Consider the following 17,795-nt stretch of genomic DNA (forward strand, 5'->3'; position numbering starts at 1 on the left):
GCGCTGTAGATTCTACGTGATCCAGCATCATTCACGGCTTTGCATGCGCTTCATCTCGTAAGTTCCCAGTCATCTTTAAATTAAGTGACCGGCCGCCGCGGTGGCTCAGTGGTTATGGCGCTCGGCTGCTAACCTGAAAGACGCGGTTTCGATCCCGGCCGGAGCGGTTGAATTTCAATGGAGGTAAAATTCTAGAGGCCCGTGTACTGTGCGATGTCAGTGCGCGTTAAAGAACCCCAGGTGGTCGAAACTTTAGGAGATCTTAACTACGGCGTCCCTCATAGACTGAGTCGCTTTGGCACGTTAAGCCCCTATAAACCAAACCAAATTGAGTGACTGGTCTTCCGATTCCGCCATCCGCCGAGAGCACTTAATGCTATCGCCGCCACCGAGTAGTTTCCTTCATCAGAGCGAGTTCACTCCAATAAACAGTCCCTTTAACTCGAGTTGTAGCCGGGATGGTTAGTGATCGTCTGTTCTATGTGTCAAGCTTCCCTTGAGTGTAGCGTTTTTTAGCGTAATTTTCCATGGCTTCTACAGTTCCTCTAAATTCTGCGCCAGCCTGCCCTGCGGTCATGCCTGTTGGCATAGCATCGTGACGCTGTTAACTGACACCCATTGTTAAGTGACAGCCTCTACTCGAGATACGGGCCTGTTGTTTTTTTTAATTTTTTCCAGTTGATGTTGACGCAATCTCTGTGGTCCACATCACTTCTCTTTACCCCATCGCTTCCTTTATCGCCCAGCCCACGTGTATGCCAGCCAACTGAGCGTTACACTGTTCATTCAAGGCCAGTTTTCTACTGAAAGAGAAAGGAAACGGAAAGGAAAGCGTCGACACTGTTTTCCTCACACCTCGTCCTCACACCGTCCACACGCAAAGGAGAAATCTTGCGCGAAAAAACCGCATCCGCTCGATTTTCTGACGAAAAAAGGTCAAAGAACGCAATGTCCGAATGACGCCGCCCACTCCCAGAGCTGTCCATAAATACGCCCCTGCATCATGGCTATTGTTGTGAGCTCAACGATAAAAAAAACCTTTCCTCGGCAACGCGCAGGCATCGTCGATGGCGTCCACGACCACCGGCGGCGGCGGCGGCGACCGCATGGCCACGCGCCAGAACAAGCAGATGATCATCAGGGTTGGCACCGTCACCCTAATACTGCTCCTCATCATCGACTGCGTCCTCCTCTACATGTGGCTGTCGTACGGGACCAGGACCATCACCAAGACGGTCACCAAAAAGACCATCGGCCGCCGGCTCGTGCCGCACCACTACCGCCGCGAAGACGAGGACTCGTACCTGCTCCTGGTGATGATAACACTTACTGTGATCATAGTGGTGGTGCAAAATCAGATATAGATTAAGTAGAGAGCAGGCAAGTGCGTCCTATGACCCACTTATCCGCTGTTGTGGCTTCGAGAAAAAAAAATTGAGGTAGTGATATTAACGCTGAATTCAAGGGGACAAAGTGGTTTTGAACAGCGAAGAACAGGCAACCGGTGGTGCCTCAGGGTCACAGAGTAGTTTTCAAGGAAATGGCAAACTTAAAACGTGTCGACGATGTCAGGTGAGCAGATTACATCAGGAAGTTTGCAGCAATACAGTGGCCTAGGAGTGGGTTCCAAGAGAAGATAAGCGTAGCAGGGAGCGGCAGATGGTTAGGTGGGCGGATGCATGAGATTAAGAAGTTCGCATGCACAGGGTGGTCGCAGCTGGCAAAGGACCGGGTTAATTAGAGAGACATGGGAGACGCCTTTGCCCTGCAGTGGGTGTAGTCAGGCTGATGATGATGATGATGAGTGGCCAAGGAGATCGATGGAAGAGGCCTAGCTTTCTCCAGTAGTGGAGGCAAGTAGGCTGATAACAATGACGTGCGCTCTGAGCGTAGTACGCTGCAACTTAAAATTCACTCACGTCACCACTGCCAGCTAAATGTGATTTAGACCACTTCTCTGCCCATGTGAATTGTAAGCCGCTCAGAATTTGGCATTATGTGGTCGTGCATGTTGTCAAGGTGTGCCTATACATATGAGCAGGGGTGCTGGAAGCGGGATCTTTCCGTTATGATAACATGACTACACTGGCGGTTATGCCGTTGCACCTAAGAGGTAACAGACGTCATTTTTACTTTATTTCGCTTTCTGAGTGTCTGCGTCCTTCGACGTTAATGCAACGCAGGAAGAGATCTCACCCATCGGCCTGGGCCACAGGGATCGGCGTATTCCGCAGCACATGTGCAACACCTCGGGTTGTCTCTGGCTTAAGGGCTACCTCCGCCAAGGGGGCGATGTCTCAAGCCGCATTTACGGCCAGAGCCAGCGGGCAAGCCGATCGACTCCCTGTGACGACTTCTACGATCATGTCTGCGGCGACCGGCAGCGCTCCATCTACGAGGACGCTGCTGTCCGCCTAATGAGCGCTGTGACGCCCCGACTCTTGGGGAAACGCGGCGGCACCTCCGACAGAACGAGGGACGTCCAGGAAATACTCGGCAACGAGGAACCAGAGGTGGACGATGATGGAGTCATGGAGCGATGCTTGAGGGGTGACGCCGTACTCAGCAAAGGCGACATCGTGCGGTATGTTCCGGAAAAGTTTGTCATGGTGGGCAAGGGCTAATGGCCATCAAGCCACGATGCAGGAGCAACTAGCTAAACAGAAAGGAGTAAAAAGGGAGTGAACTGTTCTCTAGCGCACTTGGTTTCATGGTGTGCGCTAGAGAACCGTTTACTCCTTTTTTATTCCCATATAGGCATACTCGTGTTTAAGAGTGACATAAGATGACTTCATGACTTGTCTGCGCCTCGCAAATAGTATCGATGGCTGAGGTAATCTGCCGGTGCAATGGCGAATGTTTTGCTTCGTACATCCAACATTCTTCGCAGCCACGTGATATTCCGTTCAATCAATTACATCGATGAATTGAGATGAATTTAACAAGCAGCCGCTGTGTCCAAAGCAAGCAGGATATTCAACACAGCCATGAAAACTCGCTGGGAAAATTATTAAACTTGACCGAACATTTCCTAATCAAAGCAGGACGCATTCCCAGTCGTCGTTGAAGGAACTCACGCGAAGATGGCAGGTTTAAACCTTTACAAATGCTATCAGGATCTTATCAAGGCAGGAATAGCCGATGCGTTTGGAGAAAAGTGCCAGCACCATGCGGTACCGACTGACGTACCATGCCTAGTATCTCCTCCACGACGCGGCTGTATCATGTTTATGATTACAGGTGCCTTGAGCCTTATGGCCGACATTTCTGGCCAGCAGTGTGCGCACTTAATGCATGCGCACAAAAATGCTTGACAATAGCAAGTTCTTCTAGGGCATGCCGAGACGACCACAGCGAGGAAGCCTGTCCAATCTGGGTACCGGACGGGCCTCTTCGCACTTCTGAGGACTACTTCAGGGACAACCCCGATACCAGCATCGAGGACTTCGCAGCGTTCGTGCAGAGGTAACCTTTACTGCACTCTATTTGCCACCAGATACCGCAAGACCACCACCATTATCGGTTACCGCCCGGTCACTGGGGGCCACAGCCAGGTCGCTGCTGTTGAAGGTCGAGGCTTGTGTAAGGCATCGGAGGCTAGGGACTAAAAGGCTGCCAGAGAATGGCGTTCACTGCCAGGTACTACAGTCGTATACAACTCAAGAACAAAAGCGGCGGACACCCCTTTAAAAGAGACCCTCCAGCCAATGACGTCGAGCGATTGCCATGACATCGCAGTTAATTCCATTTCGGCAATCCACTGCCAGCCACCTGCGATTTCACGCTAGGCGATTAACCACGGCGTCACGACTGTCGACACCATTGGCTTGATGGGCCTCTCTTGAGGGGTGTTTGCCACTGCGTTATTGAGCTGTATCCGACTATAGCTACCCAGCATTTAGAATCAACTCTTGTCCAGGGCTCGTTGACATTTGAATGGTTCTTCCGACACCCTTCGCCATACGCTATAGTGACAAATTTTGGCGGTTATGTTGCATTCGATATAGCCCCACTGACAAATATCAGCTAGTTTTAGCAACGAACTGGCAGACAATGTCCTGGGTGCGCCAGCAGAGCCCTGCCGTGACCTCACGTCTTGCATTATTCCAGTGACGACCACCATTGTGTGGTATTGGCGCTCGGCTGCTGACCCGAAAGACGCGGTTTCGATTCCTGCCGTGGCGGTCGGTTTTCAATGGAGGCGATATTCTAGAGGTCCGTGTACTGTGCTATGTCAGTGCACGTTAAAGGACCCCAGGCGGCGGAAATTTCGGGAGCCCTTCACTACGGCGTCTCTCATAGCCTCAGTCGCTTTGGGGCGTTAAACCCCCATAAACTAAACCGCCGTTACGACCGCATACAGGTGTAAAATTATCATGCTAAAGCTTTAGCTGAACCGCGGTAATGGCTTTAGCTGAACTCTCCAGCGGTGACAAGGAAATAATTTCCGCATCGTAGAGACAGGTATATACGGCAATTATTTTCCTTCTGTTCACTATTTCCGGCTGGCGCGGCTACAGGCAACTGTCGGCAATGGTGGTTTCGTTGCTTGCCTTGATCCAGTTGCAAAAAAGCCCTGAAAGAATTAATAAAGATGGAATAGAACTGGCATAGGGTCGTTATGTTACCGCTAGCCTTTGATTTGAAGTCAGGACAAGAGTGCTTCGGAAATTTCTTGGAAGAAAGACGTGTGCCGAACTAAACATAGAGATGTTCCTACAGCCTGGCGCCCAGCCTGAACCGAAAGCGCCACGCACGGCAGCAGAAGGCGGACTCGACGCGGCCGTTCTCCAAGCACTGGATCACCCGCGTCTGCCGCTGGGTGGCGCTCTCTGCACGCTGCCATCTGGAGCGCATTCGTCCGCAGACCAGAAGTCCGCAAAAGTTGGCGCTGTACCAGCGGACCTGGGAGGTGATCTACTTCGCGCCCTTCATGGGGGGAAAGGTAAATGCTGCGGAATGAACTCAGTGCTAATTCATTGATCAGAAAGAAACCGTTTTCTTAAGCAACTACAGTTGAGTCTCGTTATAACGAATTTGAAAGGGACCGACGACTGCTTCGTTACAGCCACAGCTTCGTTATAGCCCGTGTTGGCCGAGCTTCCAAGGGAAATCGTATTTACTTCGTTATATCCATTATTTCGTTATAAACCGTTTCGTTATAACGAGGTTCGATTGTAACTTCTTCCGCCCCGGAGTTGGGGGACTCTGCCGGCTTGCCGATACAAAGACTGCATATCATATGCAGCCTTTCGACTCTTTGCAAAGCTTTGACTTGAAGGCGTAGAGACAGCAAAATTTTCAGAATATATTTTTGCTTTGGAATGTTGTGTACGAGATCGGTAAGCATGAATCACCGCGTGAAATTCGCCTCTGCTCAGTACCTAATTACGTACACCGCATTCACTCTTTCATGCAGTTTCGGTTTCTCTTTCAGCACTCGAGAGGCGGTTGTGACGTCACAATTGAGCACGAGATCACCTGAGGCATACAAAAACATCAAAATAATGGCTTTCTGTTCACTTGCTGCCATTCTGGCTTGTGAAGCAGTTAGCGTAAGAGCCTGGGTGAATAAAACAAGGATAAGCGGTTTCCTTTCAGCTTTTGCATGCTGCACGTGATCTGACACTCGCTTGTGAAATTGCAACCATCGTCTGGCAACTGAAACCGAAACTATGGACAATTAATTACAAATTCTTTATTGAGCACTGACGAATTCCACGTGGTGATCCATGCATATTGTAATGTCGTACGCATCATTGCAGAGCAAAAACAGACTGCAAAAAAATTTTGTGTCCCCACTCCTGCATTGGGAATAGAATCCGAAATATTGAAATACAAGAGAACCTGAAGTGAGCTGCACTGGCAACTTGAAATGAATTTGAAATAAACTGTGACCTTACTACCCGCGCACGCAGGCCCGCCCGCTGGTACAGAACGCCTACCGGACACCCACGGAGGCGTGCCTACGCATCGCCGAGGATCTGTCCCGCCGCAGGACAGCGCAGGCCGCTCGGGAGGTGATCTCCGAAGCTATGCAGCAAGGTCTGGACGACATGCTAGCCCATTTCGCGTGGGAAGCTGGACAGGCGAGTCTGACTTATACCTGATTTTTAACGAGACAGCGTTAGAGCGGGCGTTCGGAGGAAAAGCCGCGCGCGTTGTCACACTAACTCAGGAATGGTCAAGAGGGCTGTGACGTCACACTGATCTGTGGAATGAAAATGATTAAAACTCTATTTAAGTTGTTACTGAGGTCGTAGCATTTCATTGAAATGTCGTTCTGGCATACAAGGATGTAAAGCAAGTTAATTACGCTGAAAAGAAAAGTGCGGTAATCAGTTGAGAATCAAACCCATGACCCTTGGGTTGCGAGTAAGACGCGTGGCCCGTATAGGCCACTGAGGCGCATTCGTTCGACCATGTGTCTTGTGGTGTATCACGTGGTCTAGTGTGAGTGTGCGTAATTATAAAGAGGTTCTAATTCAGACCAAAATTACCAAATAACCATTAACGCAGCCGCGTCATACCCTTAAGTCGGAGCTAAAGTGTACCCCTAATATTGTATAGAAGCATCAATGTCTTTCGCGCCCCGTGAACAAGACCATGTGCATCGCATCACAAAGTCAAAGTTGAACCTGATTAGAAGCACTCAGAGGGTCACAGCACTTTCCTGAAGTCTGGTGTAATCTAGATAGGATAAGTTATCATCCAGGTTAACCTTTGCAGTCATTTGCAACGCTGTGAATGTGAAGGCTGCGGCGATCTGAGCCAATCAGATCGGCAAAGCGTGTTCCTCGACGCTATCTACCCGCGGCTGGTGGCGCCATCACTTGTAAGAAAATAGCACCAGAGTCCAGCTGCTCAGTGCAGCAGCTGGACACTGGTGCTGGATTCCTGGAGACTGCCGACATCATGTTTGCGATTGGCACAGCACCACTTTACTGCAGGCCTCCAGTGCTGTGATCGCGTGGACTTTCTCTGCCAATTTAGCCAGTGAATGAAATGCTCGCTGTACTTTCAAAACACCATCCTGAACTCTTCTCAATTACTGCAATAACTTTGAAAAAGTCGCAACAATGGAAGATGAAAATGGTGACGCGGCAGACTTCTGTCAGGGGTACCCATTTCAGCTCGAAAAGCTCTTTTCCAGCTCAATTTCCATCTGGAAGTGGAAGAAATTTAGTAAAAGGTTATAGCGCAAACGCAGGCAACCAGAGGGAGACGGCACACATACGCATGCGCTGCGTGCCGTCTCCCTGTGGTTGTATGCGTTCGCGCTATAACTTTTTACTAAATCACTACGCACCAACTCGCCCATAAAAAAGTTATAATGAAGTGGAAGATCAGCTGCAATAGCTACAGCTGCGAATTTTCGAGCTGGAGCAAACTAGAAGTGTAAATTTTCCAGCCGGAAGCAAGAACGTTCCAACACAATTTGCGGTTCAGTAATCCAGCTGGAAATACATGTCATTCCAGTTGGTATGAAAGGACTCCAGCTGAAAAAGTGTGGGTACCGGTTCAATAATCCAGCTGGAAATGTGTTTTTTTTTCAACTTGAGGGACTAGTATTGTTCTCTTCCTTGGCCTTGAATGGAGGAGAGATCTCAACATTCCACAGCCCTGCAGATGACTTGTGAGATGACGTGTAGAAATAGAGAACGAAAGTCCTTCGTGCGAGTCTTGAAACTTCACGATGCGAGCTCCGTTCAGCTACGTCCTTCAAGTGGTATATGTGAGGTTTAATGCCCCGATGCTGCACGTAGGCTATGCGGGACGCCCTAATGGAGGGCTCCGGATTTATTGCGACCAGCAGGGGCTCTTTAGTGCGCGGTAGCATCGCACAGCACACGGGCACATTCGCACCCATCGGCACGCGGCCGCCGTAGCCGAAACTCGGTCCCTTGGCTTGGGGGCGCAGCAGCCGAAAGTCATAGCCAATGACCCACTCTACCGGGTGACGCCTTACAGGTCATGCGCATGCTCGTTCCGAAGTGGTTGGCCCCCCAGACCAGCAACGCTACCAGCGGCGACGAGGACGACTCTGCGGAGAGGCTCGACGACCGCGAGGCCGCTTCCCAGCGGCTTGGCGCCATTGAGGTCCACCTCATGGACCCCAGCATGGCGAAGGACAATGTCAGCGTCTACTCCTGGAAGGCAAGCACACCACCTTTTTTGCTTTACTGCAGGAGTTTCTGGGGTACTACTTTTGGGGACTATACGCCTCATACGAGAACTTATAGTTGGTAGTTCTTGCTGGCATGTAACCAGCGCGCAAGCAAAATTGACAAAGGAACACGTAGACTGCACTGGCTGTGTCTAGTACGTGTTCTTTTGTTGCTCGATGCTTTCTTGATGGCCACCGAGGGCAGCCCGTCAGAGTGCATGCTGCACCCTGCAGTGGATGCAAGCCGGATGATTATGATAATTATGATTAAGCTGCGCGTACTGAGATGTCGTTTTTGTTGGGCCTTCAGGCGCGATACTCGGAAGACCGCAAGACCGTCCTGGTGCCACCGGGCTTGTTTGCAATCCTGCTCAACGCCTCGACCATCATCGAGCCTGTCCTGGTGCCCATGCTAGGAAGGGAACTTCTGCGTGCTTTGATGCCGACCAGCCAAGGGCCCTACGCCTGGCGGCCGCGCAACCAGCGACGCCTCGAAGCGCTCGTCGACTGCGTCGCTTCAGGCCTCGATGTGGTCAGCGTTGAAAAAGGTACAGCTAGGCAGTTCAGACCTAAGCTTGTTTCTATAGCATACAGTACAAAATACAAAGACGCAACTTCAGGGACCAAAAAAAAATTTTGACGGGGCTCTCTATAAAGGTGCGGTATTCCTGGGATGTTACACGACGCCGCTTCCAGAATGTCCTCCAGCAAGAAGTTTTTAAATATGTTTTGTAGAAGCTGACTTACCTGTAGTCAAAAATTGGATGTCAGCGTCTTCGCGCCTTTCCCTCTTCACTCGTCTCTTTTTGTACTCTCAAAGGTCGGCGCTCCTCCGCCAGCCCCACCGCTGACGCGCAGGGGGGGGGGGGGTGGGGGGGGGGGGGGAGCTTCCTGACTCGCTGGAGCGACGCTGCTGCATGGAGGAAAGAAAACTAGGAGGGAGCGTGAGGTCATAATCTTGAAGCCGTAATAAATAATATATTTGAAAGCATCATGTGAAATAGGCCCTCACGTGACAGGGCAGCGGTAGCTTTTAGCCAGATTTCGGTTTCGCTGTCTTGTGTCAAACTAAAAAGCACCACAATCCAAGCTCTGGTTGGCAGTCTGGCAACAATGGAGGACCTATTTCCCAAGAGTCAGTGCGCAAAAGGGCCCTCGGCAGCGGCGTCAGAGGATGGCTTGCCGAGGCTGAGCGCGTGACGTCGTGCTTCCTCCTAGTTTTTTCTTCCTCCATCTGCTCAGTGGCCGCGGTCATGGTAGCTACGTGACGCCCGAAAGAATCTAACCAATAGCCATCTCTGAATAGAAATACGCAGGAGCGTGCGATGAAGGAAGGCGCGAGCACGGAAAGTCGCCCGAAAGGACTCGCCAACTTCCGCGCGCGACTGTAGGTTCTCTGTTGTGTGTAGAAATGCATTATTTCGCTCACGTGTTACTGACGACAGAACGTAGTAATTGAGCGAGTCTATAAACTCTTCTCGGAAGGTGTTTCAAAGCCCCTTTAAAGGAGTATAGACACCTAAATTTTGGGTGCGTGTTTTCTTGTTTGTAATGATGCATAAGGCATAATTATACCTGCTTTTCTCCTATGACCTATAAGTAATTTATAATCGATTTTCTTTCTCGTGCTGTTTCGGTTTCAAGAGCAGAACAATGGCTGTGAGGTCAGAGTGGTTTTATGTCACGTGTATCATGGAAAAACTGCAATATAATCGCTGCTTCCAGATTCGTCGTCATTCTGGCTCTTTAGAAAGGCTGCCTTCAACACTGTAGTGAATTAAAACGATGAAGAAGCGACTATATCGCAGTTTTTCCACGCCTTACGTGACCTAAAACCAGTCTTTTACGTCACAGCCATCGTTAAGCGTTGAAACCTAAACAGCATGACAAGAAAAGTACGATTATAAGTTATTTAGCGGTTGTACGTGAATACTACGTGGCGATTCATATGTAGTAATGTTTTCTGCATCATAGTAGAGAAGAAAAAAATACCGCCAAAATTAGGCGTCTGTAGTACTTTGAGAGTCCCAACCAATGTAAACTAGGCTTCCACTCAGCTTACTCTGCAGTTGCGCTGAATCCGAGCAGTGCCCGGTAATGTAGTACACTGCCACCGCAGGAGCCCGTGAGCTCGCTACGGAGACCGCCTTGGAGATTGGCGTGCTTGAGCCGCTCATGGTGCTCTACAAGCGACGCCTGCTCGAAGAACTGGGCCGAGGCGTTCGCCTGCACCGCGACTACAGCAACGCCGAACTGTTCTTCGTACTGTGGACCCTCGGACACTGCGGCGGACGCGACGCCGAGTACCTGGTGAACGGGGCGCTGAGGAACACTCCGCTCTTCGCCAGATCCTTCCAGTGCTCTGTGAACCAGGCCATGTGGAGCGCCCACAGGTGCCCCTTCTGGCACTAGAGCCTCTCGATTTGTTTTTCTCACCCCTATACTCTGTCCCTTATATTCCTCGATTTTCTTATTCCGAGTCCTTAATTCCCCCTCCACCTGTAGATAGATCCATCCCTTACAATTCCCTATTTTCCTTCGTAGAATATGGCGTAAGATATCTTGAAACTGTTGGAGAATTTTCCAACCATTTATATGTACAGAACGAAGACACACTGAAAACAATGTGTTTTCAAAGTAAATATTACTTTTGTGAATCCTGCGTACTGTTTTTGCGAAACATCACATGAAAGTGCACTAAACTGCTTTTTCAGTTGGAGTGTAGTTGTTTCTTGCTGCCTTGTGTTAGACATGTGGCCTTCGTTCTTAAAAACGCACTTGGCCTTCGGCAAATGGGCACAAATTTGCTGGGCATATTCTGCTATCAGAGCACAATGTAACCTTAAACTAAACCCTGCTCCATTTTTTACAGTAGCTTCTACATATGCTTTATGGTGTTATAGTCGCCCAGGTGACATCCCACCCACAGGCGATGACATATGAGCAGGGTTGCCAATGGGTGAGGACAGCTGACACTATACAGCACAGGGCACACGGAGCGCTGCTTTCAAAACCACAAGTCAAACAGAAAATGAAGGATGGAATCTCGAGTTTAGGTGAACAGCTAAAGTCGGAAGCTGCACATCTCAAATCAACTGCTCGTGTTGCAAATTTAAGCAAAAACTTTGCTTCGATGACATCACTTGTAAGGTGTCTTTACTGCCACAGGGCGTTTTTCATACAAGCAAATTTAAGCAAGGGCAGGGCGACGCCAGGCTAAGCGCATACAGTTCGAGCTCAAGCCACTCCAGCGATCAGAGATGAAAGTGCAGCTTTAATGATGCTTCGTCTTCTAATAAATCATCTTAAATTAGTGACAATGGACACCTGCAATTTCATTTTGCACCTGACCTACAGTCCAAGAGCTCAGAAAAAAAAAACTCTGCAGGCAGTACTATGGCCAATGACAGCTGGAAATGAGCCCTGCAAAACTAATGTCTATCCTTACTTTGCCGTATCCTCATCTAGCCGTGCCCATTGCAAGTGGCATGCTATCTTGCTGCGCCAAAACCCAGCAAAGCATAGTTAGAAATTGCGACTAGTACACGTATTGCCTTGCAGGATGAACGGCTTTTTTTTAATATAAAATTGCCTTCAAACAAAATTAATGCAGCATTCTTTTCCAAGTGCGCAGCCCTACATTCGTACCAATAGAAGACTTTCAATGTGTTCCATAGCACTTTAACACAACGTGCTCCCTGAAATCTACTCCCTCTAGATTCTATGCACTAACCTAACAAGATACCGAATACAGAAACTTCACCAAAATCAGGATCTTATTACGAGAACAATGTACATGCCTGGTGACCATAGAACCGCTGAATATATACTTTTCGACACTTGATTTCAAACATTTCTACAAAACATTCAAAGATTTCTGCAAAACAGTAACAAGGGTGAAGCCCAGTCCCTGTGCCCGTAACCGCAGATTGTTACCCTTTTGGTTGGCGGCACGGTAACCCCAAGCGGGGTGGTGGGCATTGAAATCTCCTACAATGAGGAGACCTGAATGGCGCGCGAACAGGACAACAAGTGCGCAATAACGAAGTGTTTTCGAGTGCCATTTTTTGGAGGGTAATATTCGAAAAATAGCACAATACACGTAACTACCTAGTTCTTTCAACAACACGGCCTCATGGCCCTGACCCAGTCATAGCCTACTTGCGTCTGACATCTCAAGTTCTTCAAGAGTATCATAAAAGGCAAACTTGCATCAACAGCCAACTCGTCGGCTAAAACACACGAAAAATGTATTTATAATGTGGTAGAAAGAAAGATTTCTTCTAAACATAAAAAGAAAACGCTTGGTATTCAAGTTTAACAGCTATTTAGAAGCTTTTCCTCCAACGTTAAGAAATCAACTAATGATAATGTCATGATATACCATCTCAGAATAAAAAAATTAATCGCATTTCATCACAAATGTTACCCCAGCAAAAAATAATAGTGCAAGCAGCAGGCAATGCTCAGGCAGTAATGAACTAAGATTATCAGAGGCTACAGGTCAAAGTGCAAACACACTACCAATGACAAGGCAATTTATTGTCTGACAAAGTAATAATTTGACCTAACCACAATGCCCATCTTCGATATTTGTGGCAGGTGCTCGTAATTACATTGAATCTGAAGATCTAGCATGTTCATGGTGCAGGACATGAAGAACAACGTGCATTATTAGCGCAGTAAAAAACCCATGTACAACAAAATAAACGCAGATGACAGTCAAAAAATCCTTTAACAGTGCTCCACAAATACACTGGGAAACACAGCCATATCGTTGCTTAGCAAGCGGAAACCTCATCAGCCATTAATCAAGTCCGACGCTTTGTTGAGCACTGGTCAAACCCACAACATATGTCAAATCTTGCTCACCACAAAAAAAACTTGACCAAATGGCCCAGCCATGACCAACCTTACAGCACAGCAACATCATCACATACCATACAACTTGTAAGACTGTATGCTCTCATCACAATTTTGAACCATGTAATTGCACAGTATTTATGGCCCTTTGTAAACAATAAACCTACCTCATTTCTTTCCTCATTAATGTTGTACAAGCACGTGAGCACTATGAAAAAGCTTCATCAAGCATCAGCGCATGGGAACTGCACAACATGTGCACTAAATAGATATATATAAATATGCAGCACTAATAAAATTCAAAAATACAACGTTTCTGCACTCTGAATACCACTGAGAGGACCCTACACCACCTGTAAACATATACCGCACTTGTGAGAGTGATCCTCTCTAACATGACTGGAAAACCAAGGGTCACAGATCCTAAGGTGCCGCAAATAGAATCCTCATGACTTATGCCAAGGAGAATGCAGGAGGGGCTCAAATAATCGGAAGAATGAACTGGTAGGTGTAGCACTGAGCCTCTCTGAGCAGAAATTCAGCCTCTCACCAAGCCCTCGAAGTGATCTGATACCTGCGTCACACAGGCACTTTGAAAGGCTACTGAGCCGAGAGCCTGCGAGATTCTCAATCAGTGTTGACCTCGGACGGGTTGTGTTGCTGCTATATGGTAAACGAAATAGTTAGAGATTCCATCATCTCGCACCAAGGTGTGGCACCACCATCGCCAATAATTTTGCAAGGATCGAAGCAATTAGCCTTAAGGTTAAACTGAGAAGGTTAAAATGAAATTTTTTATTTATTACAGAAATACTGAGTACCCTTGAAATCAAGTAAGCTGCCCTAGACAAACTGTACAGCATTCAAGCTCTTTTCAGTAAACTAGTGCTGGTCAGTTTGAAAGCTTTCAAGATGCCTGTGTGACATGAATATTTTCATTTTAGCAGCAGACATACAGGATCCAAGCACAAGAACGTTAATTTATCAATGCACAACTGTGTTGCCAACATATACAATGTCATACATGCCTCACCACGTATGCTCATGACGCACATATATGATGCGTCTTTCAACTGTAATAGCTACGTCGTCCATTTTACGTTGTACTCTGCTCACATTATTTGCTATTCAGGGACCATAAAATGGCTCAATGGCAAGCACTACACAATAAAATGTGCCTTAACTGTATGACTCATACATTAAAATATAACGCAGAAAATAATTCAATGTTGTGGTGACCACCGAGAGAGAATGTAAATCGATTTCATCTCGCATGACCCAGAAACATCCCTAAATTCCCTAAAGCAGATTCTGCCACAAGAACTTCAAGGCATTCAATCAAGCCTCCCTATGTGCGCAAGATAAAACACGGCTGATTAACATGGATAGATTAGACTTGGATATACCCTACAATGCAATCAAAATGTACTATGGACAAGACTAAATAATGTAAACCTGGCTCAACACATTTATCCCAAGGAAACACCACCACAACAAACAGTCCTCAGCAAACAATACCTCAAAGCACAAAAATTTTTTACAGGCGATTCTGCTACAGGAACACAGTGTTAACGCTGTCATCCTTATGAATGGCAGCAGCCCACAGATAAAACAAACAAATGCAAAAGCTACAAGCAGCACATAATACGCTACATGTAAATAAACGCAATACTATAGTAGGTGCAGGCACTGTCCCAAGAAGGCAACCTTGCATTAAATCAGTGTACAAAACTCTTCTAGCAGCGCAAGCTCTCCACTGGACATTTTTTAGCAAAACTGCAGTCCTAACACAGCAAGTCGTGAACAGTGGCTGCTATTATGTGGCAGTTCATAAATGTGCAAGAAAAAAAACGAGAGTATAATCCCATGGGTGCCAACATTCAGTGCAGTTTCATAAGTTGCTGTAGTGCCAAAGCACCCTGTAAACTATAAATGCTCAGCACAAGGCCTTGCTGTGACGCAGACCAGAAACATGACAGCCAGTGTCTTACTGCTGCACCTGCACCGAGTGAGACAATTAGAAGCAGATTAGAATGGCAGGGACCAGTAGATGACTTCAACACTGACATTTAATCACCTTGCCCGCTTCAGCGGAGCAACCGCCTTGTTCCAAAACTCTTTCTGCGTCTCGTCCACCAGCGGGAATTCTGCAGCACAGGTTGTGCACTGGCACCACTCTAGGGTCACCCAGGGCATGTAGTTCTGAAAGAAGAGCCGCAAGTCGTAGCTGTCCGTGGCAGCATACTGTAGTGCTGGTAGTGCCTTCACGAGGTACCGCACATCGTCGCCGGTCAGCACCAGTGCTGGAAGCGGCTGCTTGGTGCCCAGTGTCAGCCGCTCCAGACGCGGCAGCGAGCCTAGTGAGCACCGAACTACAAACGATGTGCACAGCAGGTCCCCGTCAAGTCGAAGCGTCACCAACCGCCGTGTCGCACCCAGCAGCATCTCAGTGGTGGGGATTGAGATGTCTGAGCCCACGCGGAGCTTGACCAGGCCTGCGAACGATCCTGGTGCAATCTCTTCGAAGTCGTCGTCTACGGAGCACTCGGCAAGCGACAGGCTCTGTAGATGTGGCCAGTTCTGTGCGATTGCAAGGAGGCTGATGCCCTTGATGAATTTGAGTGACAGGTGCTTGAGCTGCAGCCGCTTTAGCGTGTCCTCCACTAAGCCCCGGAATGGACACAATGTGCCCTGGGCTATGAACATCAGTGAAACCTCGGTGAGCTGCTCAAAGATGCCAATTGCAGCAATGGTTTGGTTGTAGGTTGTAGTCACCTGGGTTGAAGAAAAAGATGTTATGACGTTCAGGCCTCAGTAGATTGAAGCACTTTGATATGCTGGCTTTGCAGAAAAAAAAATAAAAGGAGAGAAACTGTAGAGTTCAGGCCTTTCGCAAACTGATGGACAAGCATTCTACAGTGACCACTATCATAGAATACAGGAATGGCCCAAACGTATACAGTAAAAGCTCGGCAATTCGAACTTCACGGGACCGGGAAAAAAGTTTGCATTATCCGATGTTCGAATTATTGAATGGCCTCGAAAAAACTGACAAGAACCATTTGCATTACGGTATATGTACCGTATTTACTCGCGTAACGAACCCACTCGCATAATGAACCCACCCACCCCTGATTTTTGCCTAAGAATTTGCAAAAAAGAAACCGTTAATGCTTCCCTTTGTTTCGCACCGTCACGGTCCACAACGCATTTCTTGGCAGTGCGCCAAGATGCTGCGCAGTGATAACATAACGGTGTGTTTACCTTTTGACGTTAGCTCTAGCAAGGGGGGAAGCGAACTTAGCAGAGTGCCAGCGCTTGTCCAGTTGTGCAAGATTTTTTTAGTGGCGCAGCGGAACGCCGACGCACCGCAGCAGTGCAGCACCACAAGCGGCGGAAAACGGGCAGCTGCCGCCAGACCGCTGCCGCCAGGATTTAGAAACGGCATGATTCCATATGCTTAGTAAAATGCTGAAAATAACAGCTGTGCAATTACAATTAAGTTTTTATTTATGTGATGACGACAAAGAGAACGAATTATTCTTCGTGGCCCCTTTCTGAACCAAAATAGTTAACCTGTTTGAACCTCCTGCGCTTCTTGATGTCAACCGACACGTAGTGGCTAGGCCTAGCAGCCTTGAAATTCTAAAAGCATTCTGAAAATATGGCGCATTTCATCGCTAAAACTTTGTACCTAAAGCTTCGTGCGACTTTTGCTTGCCGTGGACATGAGGCACAGTATAGCGGCAACGACAAGTTCGTGGTGAAGCGAGAGGCCGCTTCGGCAGGCGCGGCCATGTTTTAGAAGCGGGCGGAAGTCAGATGCGGTCGCGCCCTGATTGGTCCGTGCTGATAGCCCATGTTGGCTGCTTCCACGGTTTTATCTGGTTCCATCTTCTGTCCCCATTTAGGACGTGCGCAACCTCTAACTTTGCAGAGGTGCTTTTTTTCTTTTTAGGCCACGTGTTGTGTGCCAGGCCGCCCAGACGCGGCGGCGCGTAGCTCGAATTATCCGTAGTGGAATCAACTCGCTTTCCAATTGACGGGCTTTTTCATACACGGATCTCTATGGAGCTTGGCCGGACCAAGTAGTGTAGCTCGAATTATCCGAAAATTCGAATTACCGAGGTTCGAATTAACGAGCTTTCAGTTTACTAGTTGCAGCTTGTTAATATGCCAAAAAGTGCAAAGTGCATGATGAGCTTTTCAGTAAAGTGCAGTACTGTATTGCAATAAAGTTTCATGCTGTGGAGCTAATAGTGCACTGAAGAAAGATTTGGTCCATTAGTTTGAGACTACTTCTAGTTAACGGTGCACTAAAGAGAAATCTGAACTCGTCTCTTTACCGCGGGAACTCGATCTACATGTTCCGAGCATTCTTAAAAACTTCGAATTATTGTTCTATGCGGCTGATTTCCCTAATTTAAAACAGATTAAACGTCCCGGCTCCCGCCATTTTTTAAATTTAACGCTGAAGGTCGGAGGAGGCAACCAACGCGTGGTGTGCCTTTCAGCCAGTCCTTTGGTGGCTTCGCTTTGGTTTTATTTTGTTTTTCAGGTTTCAGTCGCAGACAACACAGCCGCAAATTAGCCCCATGGAAATAAAAACGCACTTGGACTCTTTGATTTACATATCACTCTGCCGATGGCACAGCGGCAAGCTGCCACGGGACTGGCTGAAAGGCACTCCATGTGTTGGTTGACTCCCACCTTTAGCGTTTAATTAAATAAAAGGCGGGAGCCGGGACGTTTAATCCGATTTAAA

At 47.9% G+C, this 17,795-nt stretch overlaps 2 protein-coding genes and 1 long non-coding RNA gene across 3 annotated transcripts in view; 2 read left to right on the forward strand and 1 right to left on the reverse strand.

Moving 5' to 3' along the window:
- The first annotated feature begins 1,067 nt into the window (after positions 1–1,067).
- On the forward strand, positions 1,068–9,435 carry LOC144103628 (uncharacterized). Its single transcript, XM_077636295.1, has 8 exons — positions 1,068–1,313; positions 2,184–2,584; positions 3,334–3,465; positions 4,723–4,945; positions 5,919–6,089; positions 7,972–8,157; positions 8,478–8,715; positions 9,410–9,435. The coding sequence occupies exons 1-8, from the start codon at positions 1,068–1,070 to the stop codon at positions 9,433–9,435; spliced, it is 1,623 nt and encodes a 540-aa protein (XP_077492421.1).
- LOC144105424 (uncharacterized) lies at positions 9,345–10,731 on the forward strand. Its single transcript, XR_013308789.1, has 2 exons — positions 9,345–9,554; positions 10,287–10,731. It is a non-coding gene; the product is annotated as an uncharacterized LOC144105424 (long non-coding RNA).
- A 1,957-nt stretch (positions 10,732–12,688) lies between these two features.
- LOC144103629 (uncharacterized) overlaps positions 12,689–17,795 on the reverse strand; it is a 50,735-nt gene continuing 45,628 nt past the window's right edge. Inside the window, exon 8 of the mRNA XM_077636296.1 lies at positions 12,689–15,805. Within this exon, the coding sequence (XP_077492422.1) occupies positions 15,104–15,805 (702 nt within the window). The 3' untranslated portion in view covers positions 12,689–15,103. The remainder of the gene's footprint in view (positions 15,806–17,795) is intronic.

This window comes from Amblyomma americanum, chromosome 9 (assembly GCF_052857255.1).
Source record: "Amblyomma americanum isolate KBUSLIRL-KWMA chromosome 9, ASM5285725v1, whole genome shotgun sequence".
NCBI lineage: Eukaryota > Metazoa > Arthropoda > Arachnida > Ixodida > Ixodidae > Amblyomma > Amblyomma americanum.